The sequence below is a fragment of the Danaus plexippus genome, chromosome 11 (genome assembly GCF_018135715.1).
Source record: "Danaus plexippus chromosome 11, MEX_DaPlex, whole genome shotgun sequence".
Classification (NCBI taxonomy): Eukaryota; Metazoa; Arthropoda; class Insecta; order Lepidoptera; family Nymphalidae; genus Danaus; species Danaus plexippus.
The window spans coordinates 8,956,954-8,965,372 of record NC_083544.1 but is presented as its reverse complement, the minus strand read 5'-3'; the positions used below and the strand labels follow the sequence as shown (position 1 = coordinate 8,965,372).

Sequence of the window (8,419 nt, the reverse complement as noted above, 5' to 3'; positions counted from 1 at the left end):
AACAATTTGGAATAAGGTGATATCTTTATCTGTTTATAGAATAATCTAAGTTCATGAGAACCACCCTTGTGAAATTAATTTTGATACGCTTCGTCTCTTCACTTGATTTATGATCGGGGTAGTATTAGTTGTACTTAGAAACAATGGCAAGTTCGGAGAGATACTAAATTATTTTGATATTGATTTCAGGCATCTTTTTAAGATTGATAAAGGAAAAACATTTTTCATTTGATATTATTAGACCGTTTAATTGTGATTTGCTAATAGTCGTATATTTACAAAATAAATGCTTAATAACTAATATTGCACAAAAATTATTATTTAATAACAATAACAATAATTTAAAACAGTGTTTTAACAGGCATACATCCAAGGTGAGTAATTTTTTAAGTTTCGCTACGAGGTGATAGTAAAGAATTCTTCTTAATATTATGTTAATCGTATGTTCATTTGTGAAGCATAGATCCTCCCGAGTGAGGGTAAAACTGTTTGCCCTTCTTACTATAATTCTGAACAGGTGTCACTTCATCCAAATCTCCTTCTTTATCTTGATGCGCCGTCATGTGTCGAGTCAGGTGGTGTCTTTCTCTAAAGCTCTCGTTGCAGACTGGACATTTCAGTTTTTCCTCTCGCTTCCTCCTACTGGGATCGGCAATTGACTCGCTTTTATGATGAGTCCTCATATGGTAGACCAAATCCGAAGTCATTCTAAAGCTTATACTGCATTTGGCGCAAACATTCTGAGCTGGCAAAGAAAATGCGGCTATGGTCGAAGGTAAAAGAGTGCTTAATATTGCAGCAGCGGGATTTGCTATCAAAGGATTTACTGGCTCTCTCGGAGGTGCCGAAAATTTCATAATGTCTGGATTCGGTTGTTGAAAATTTTGGACACCGAAGGGATAGGAGGGTCCAGCTTGTAAATATGGCAACTCAGGTCTAAATGGAATAAAATTCATTTTATTTGGTAACATTTGAATATTTTTCGAGTCTTGTTTATTCTGGTAATCAATTGATTTAAAAGATCCACTTGCTCTTTGCAAAGTACTTGATTCAGTGTAGTTCGGCGAGCTGGATGGAGCATTTTGTCCTTTAAAGAAGTTATGACCGTTTAACAAATGAGCTGGTGTAAGAATATTATTGAAACCAGTTTTATTGTAAGAGCTTGAAGATGGACTCGAAGTTGATAGAGGTGGACTTATAGAATTCTGATAAAGAAGATTATCGGGGCTTACTGAGGGGTTCGGAGATCGCATCGAAAAGTTTGACACTTTTGTGAAAGCGCTTTTTGGCGAAATGTCATTCGCCTTATCCCCAAAACGATTTTCAAATCTTGCTCTAGTTTGAATGCTTATTAGAGTTGGATCGTCGAAAATTTTGTTTTTATATTCCGGCAAAAATTTCGGGTGTCTTGCAGCGCTCTCGTTGGAGTTCGGACGACTTCTTGACCGTTCCGAAGTATCGGAATCACTGCAGTACATAGACTTATTTGGATATTCGTCTGTACCAACATCTATATTAATGTCTGAACTAAAAGTAGGAGATATATTATTGTTTATACGCATACGATCTTCGTCGTGATCTCTCGAATCTAAAATATTTTCATTTGAATATTCATCTTGCTTATATAAATCTGTTACCCTTTTGGCTGGTTGCTCCCACTCTTCCGTGTTGAATAATTGTTTTGAAACTCGCAATTGTCGCTCTGGTTGCACTGACTGACGAATTTTTTCATCTGGCATCATAAGAAAAGCAACATCGAAAGAACGTTTTGATGGTTTTGCTTGATTAAGTATCGTCGGCTGCATGTCTGTCTTCAAATGTTGAGAAGTTTTTGCACTTTCAATATTCAAATTAGTTTCTTTCGAGTCCGGAGACTGTTCTTTATAGTTTTGAAAGTTATTTTGTATGTCCATTGTCATCGTTTAATCATTAAAGCAAACTCACTCAAGCCAAAACTTTTGTCACTTTTATCGCAACGGTTACAACTGAGACGCGTGCGTACTGCCCGTCAGTAACTTTACGAATGCGAAGCCAACGCTAGGGTGAAAAATATATAAGTGGGGCTCAAAACTACCCTTGGCGGAGGCTTTCTTGCCGGGAGGTGTGGTTTGGCGACCAATGAGAAGCGAGCGAGAGGCGTTATTGGAAACGTCGGTCCAATGGGAGCAGCTTCACAGGATAGCGACCAGGAGAGCTCCATCACCGGGTCAAGATAATAATAACTGCTGCGAATTGAGAGCGCATTGAGCTGTGGTAGGGTCACCTCGACAAAGACAGTATGATATAGAAAATTGTGATCTGTTCCTCGCCGGTATGGTCGGAGAATTAGATCTTTACGAGGTTTATATTAAATGGTAACTTTTTTTTTAAAGAAGTTTTTGAAATTTATCTACGTCGTGAGTGACAATGCTTTTGAATAATTTAATTATATAATATTGATTGATATTTAAAAATTTATATTATCTGATCATATTAACTTAGGAAATAGATGTTAGAGTTCAGTTAATTACAATTAATATATTAAGTTAATAATTACAAGATTTTTTGATTGTACATTACTTTTACTTGCAGATACATATTTAAATAATGTAAAACTGTTTATAAATCTGAACATTATCGAAATAGTGACCTGTATTATTTTGCTTACAAAAAATAAACAAAAGACATTACAAATGAAAAGTAAAGAATAATATAAATCAGTAAACTTTAGAAATAAAAGGCTAAGAAACACAAAAAATAGTTTTGTCATTGCCCTCTGTTTATCTCGCCAAACATGGCACTAGAAAAACTCTGACGATTATCATTGCAATAAATATGTTTTATATGTGGCATAAAAAATGATACTTCGCTATAGGCGGCATAACCCTCGAGTGTATGGATGAGATTGCGAATAATGCTATTAACACAGACGCTTCTTCTCAAATTGATATCCTACATAGGCGAAATAAATTGGAATTTGAAACCTCCTCTCTAAATCACAAGACTTAAAATTATTTGTTTCCTGTTTATGTTACTGCTGGAGATAGAAATAATGGAAAACTAAGTTTATCGACTTATTATAAGGTTCAATTTGAAGTGTGAACGGGTCTTAACAAAAGTGCTAAGACTCAAATGAGGTCTGTTCGGTAGTGGGTAATGATAATAAGATGGGCGCAGACGTTAAAGGAAAGCCATTTGTCAGGTTTAGTCATTTTTTTACCATTCGTTTCTTTTCTATGAAAATCTGTTCCATTTATTTTGGGTTAATGAAATTCCTTTTTGTAGAAAAGTTCCATGTATACAATGGCATATTAAACAAGTCTTTAATATATTATTCTGTAGATAATTAGGTGTTGTTGCGATTTTAATATTATATTATATTATTTCAATAGAATGAAGAGTTTTATTTGAAACTTTAAAATAATGTAAGTGCAGTAATTTTTATATCTAAGTAACGCGATCGGAACTACTTTAGGTCGTGGTATCCTTCAAAAGTAATTCAATAAGTTATTAGCATGTTGTTTGTGATAACTAATTTCTGGCACGTGCTTCGGCTTATCGCGCACGTGCTGTAGAAGTGATAATGAATAGATTTATTATTGTTAGTGATTTATATACTTATACTGATTACCATTTTAAGTTTTTTTGTAGTTTTCAACTAAAATTCAGGTACGTACGTTTTAATAGTGATAGCTCGGTAGTTGACGCCACTGAGATGTGATATTCGAATGCGTTTAGTAAGATTATATTTATAGATATTCTTTTGTATAAGACAATGAAGTTACTAACTTCATATCATAGATGTCTTAAAACTACAACCATATTAGTCTCATAGTAACGGTAAACGCAAGTTTTATTTTACCTCGATTGAAGTTCCATCAGTCTGGACATCCAACATCAATTTCTCTCAATAATGTTCTAAACATCGGAACTAAAGTCCTGGTCGTTGACTGATGATCTCAAGTCAGAGGTCCCATCTGCAACTTAGATTGACATTTCGATTTCCCAGACCACCCTGTCCAAGACAGATTAGTTGGTGTTGTTAATATCCTTTTTCTATTTGGATGGAAGGAATTGACTCCTGGGACCGATCGTCGATTGTGAAGTCCTCCTCAGAACATCTCTGATTCCTTTGTTTTGAGTGTTATATCAATGTACAAATAAATTTATTTTATAATCATATAAAACATTGGAATTTATTTATGTGTTTTCCGTAATATTAAATGTTCTTGTTGTGACTTAATCTGCTTATATTGTAGCCAAAACACTAGATTGTCGTGATTAATGGATCGGTTTATCCTAAATTATAACAACACCTGTACTAGAACGTCATCAGAATATGTTTAATGCACCCCGCTGCTTTCAAAACTAATACCAGCCCTACATATGGTATATCCTAACAATAGTGTGTAAGACCTGCTAAAAGTTATGGTATTTCCAAATTAGTTCAAACGATTTTATTTCTTTTCATGCTATTATAAGGTCTACAATAGTTCGATATTTTTTTTTTTTCAATGACAATGTCGGGGAGCACTGTATTATTAATCTCGGACAATAATCATTCCCGTTCAGTAATTCTTTTAGATCAACCACCCTGTTAATCGTTTCTAACAATAATATTCTATACAAACGATTATGTACCTTAATATTTGTGGCAATAAATATAAAATTGTTCGTATATTAAGTATTATTGTCAATATCCACTAGCTATATTGCCTTCGAAACTAGTACGCTACTCAGTATTTTATATCAATATAAAAATGCTATTGTAAAATGACTTTAACGGTAGAAATTATTAAGTTGAATTTCATAAAATATTATATTTAAATGAAATCCAAAGTAAACTTTTGTCTGATCGACTGTATATATATGTCAGTAGAGTTCATAATTCCTCGCAAGTGGCTGATTATAACGTAGCATTAAAGTGGGATTTAGTGCACACTTGTTTATGAATTTTTATACCATATGGTGTAAAAGCCGCCGTGGACAATACACCCCCATGCCAGTACCCCATTAACATATGGGACGCGTTAAACGCGTTTTCAAGAGAATCGTATTGCTCTTTGAAGTTAGGTGAATGATGTACTAATGTTATTGTATTCAACCATAAAAGGGGCAATAAGGTGAACCTATATTAAATATTTAAAGTACCTAAATTCATATTTGCTCTTCAAATTCTAAAGAAAATGCTGACATATTAATTTTTCTTCGTTCCGTACTATGATATTCTCTCAAAACTTAAAATATATCTTTATGTTCTTACTGTACTTTACCCGTATTTAAGCGTATATATATTCAACAATTTTAACATTATAACTAAAAACTACCATTCATATAAAATACTATATTATTTGACTGTTAATATAAAAGGCCGGTGCGGTGTTGCAAAAAATATTTGTTAATGGATATCGAGTAGTAAGTTTCACAGAATAACATTTGCACAAAGCAATAATGTGTATTGTATTATTTGACAGAGGGGCTGGGGTTGGGACGATCTTGATACTTGATACATTAAAATATATTTATAAAAATTATTCAAGCAAAATCATTATATATATATAATACATTGATGAAAAAAATTTAATATATTTTTTTAAGTTTTCGCTTATAACGTCTATATTATTATCTGTAGCAAGTATCAAAACGATGTGGTCCTCCGCCAGCGTCCTGTCAACATATGTGCTGGTGGTGCCATCTGATCACAGTAATGATCGTATAGACGGACAATTATCTGCTTGTAATCAGAGAACAGCTTTGATGTGGAACAGCTCTGTTTGGAAACGCTTCAACGACTAACGGGAAATGTATGCTACTTACATAATATTTTAATAGTTCAGATTTTTATTTTATTGTATCAATTATATGAAATTGGGCTAAGTGATGGGTAGAGAAAAAGCAAATTTAAAGCTCTTTATAGTACGTTTATTGTATACAAAAAAAATTATAAAATTATTTACTTGTTGAATTATTATGAAACAAATATCTCAAAATTTAAAAATCCTTTAGTTGATGTGGTTCACGGTAAACATGTAAAAAAAGTCCTAAATTTTTGTCATCAAAATTGCTTTACTATAAATATTTGAATATGCTTGACCTTCTAAAACGTCTGATATCTGAGATAGAGTTTATGTAAATTTCGTATTATATTTCAGTAATAAACATTTTCTTCTCGTTCGACAACAAAATATACGAGTGCTTTAAACTCCAAATCCACAATACAATGTGAGTGCAGTTAGTTTGCCATATGTAGTTCAAAGCCACGGTTTACTCAAGGGAAACCTCCCTTGCTAATGAATATTCTGTTAGGGCGTTAGTAATTGCGGGTTACGAAGAGAGTCATTTAAAGAATATTTGAAGATGAAATAGGAAAAAATAATAGGTTACATTATTGATGCCATTCTATATTAAATAAAAAAAGATGTTAGGTTTTGTTTAATGTTTTAAGCTGAACTAAACCGATAAATATAGATGAATAAAAAAACGTAAATACAATTGAATATCGTTTTCTAGAATCGATATGCGATCTAACCGCTTCCACCCCAAGCAGGCCTGTAAACGTTTCAAAGGCCATATGTCGCGAAAAATTCTACTATAATTGTATTAAGTCACCCCAAGTCGAGTGCGCCGCTTTTAATTACGACGACCCACTTAGACATATGTGAGTATACTTTTAGGGCTTTTTGTATTAACTATTTGACGGTCATCAAAAAATATATTGATATATCATGCTTGTAAAGGAAGAAACTTAAGCCGAGATGTACTGGATTTCATTAGCAAGACTCTTTTTTTTCGCCAGATAAAATGAATTTGTAAAAACTTTGGTTTAGAATTTCAATTGTGTTTTTTTTTTGTCTAAAATACATAATAAACATTAAATTATTTAGTTTCAACGGGTTTTCTGGTATAGAAAAAACATATCAATATTCCATGCATTCCAAAGTATATGATAAAATAAGTTATTTCTATCCTTGAAGTTTACAGATGATTTTTTTTTGAGATTTTATTTAATGTAGAAGTTGATATAAATATTCAGTTACTTAAATTTTTACAATACATAAATGTCGCTTGGACACGCACAAAGTCCTTATTGTACCAATTAATTGTGATAACTTAAATATTCAAAAAATCAATAGCATCGCTAAGATCGTGTATATTAATTGTATCCTGTAATAATTTCAAAATTCTCCCAACAATAGTATGAGGCACGGCATGAAAAATTCTCTGGATGCAAATTGTAGACAATATGAGCTTGAAATATGGGATCAAGAAATCCTGTCCGTTGAAAAAGCGAAGTAAATGAAGAGAAAAGTTAAAAAAAAAACAATAGAGCCGCGGGCAGGAAACGTCGCGTGAATAAGTGCGCTATTGTCCCGGAGTATTTTCTTTAATATTTTCTGTGTTTTTTTGCTTAATAAATTCGAAATAAGGTCGTTTTTTATCACCGCGTATTGTGTGAACTTTTCGGATTTTGTTTACAGAAACACAAATAGTGAGTATTATTTTTGTAAATCATTGATAAAGTGTAAATAGACATCGAAGATTCGTTTAAAAGAAGGAATAAGTGATGATACAATTTTAAAGCGATCCACAAATTTTTGGTCGTCACGGAACTATGAAAGTTACCCTCAAACAAATTTTATCTCATTTGATATTCAGACGCGAGCCGGGTCCGTCTGGCTGATGATTTATGAAGAGTTTTTTTGTTCATCATCGCCTTGCACTGCCAAGATTCTATAAAACACTGCCAACTGCGGCTCGTAGCACAACATATTGATAGGAGTAATTAGTTACAAACATAGCTTTAATAGGTTTTGAAGCCATAATGTATATAAAAATAAAATATTTCAAATATTAATGATAATAAATAGGAAACATGCTTAAAGATATAAATTTATACGTTTGAAATTTAATTATTTTACGCATTCATACATGCATATACATAAATTTGGATTACGTGACCAGTTAAACAATCACATTTAAAAAACAAGTATTTTAAAAACAGAAAATCAAATATCTGAAAAAAATAAAACAGAAATGTGAAACGATATCGCTAGGCCATTACTGTTATGTGCGCGGATCATGGGTAGAGATCCCGTGTCCAAAGGGTAATTCAGCCACGGCGTTTCTGAACTCTGGTTAACATTGAACAATGGATCCATGTTAAATGTCTTTATTTAATGTTACAACTCCCCCCCTCGGCGTTACCCTCTTGATGCTAAGGGTTAATTCGACTGTTATAAATGTTTTACAGTTATTTTACTAAAATATACTTTCGTATCTAACATATAGTCAATATAACATATTGTGGATTTATTTTTTAATTAAAAGTTTGTATGATATTTTTTAGGTAAAATTTTGTTAAGTAATATTTTTCACACACGTTCAGTATCAAGTAATTATATTATCATTCTTGATATAAATCTATCGATTATTATAAAGT

At 32.4% G+C, this 8,419-nt stretch overlaps 1 protein-coding gene across 1 annotated transcript; it reads right to left on the bottom strand.

Annotated features, from left to right (window-relative positions):
- Window positions 1–255: 255 nt before the first annotated feature.
- Window positions 256–2,030, bottom strand: LOC116765705 (uncharacterized). Its single transcript, XM_032655286.2, has one exon. It carries the CDS (start codon window positions 1,917–1,919, stop codon window positions 447–449), a length of 1,473 nt encoding a protein of 490 aa, XP_032511177.2. The 5' UTR covers window positions 1,920–2,030; the 3' UTR covers window positions 256–446.
- Window positions 2,031–8,419: the final 6,389 nt, after the last annotated feature.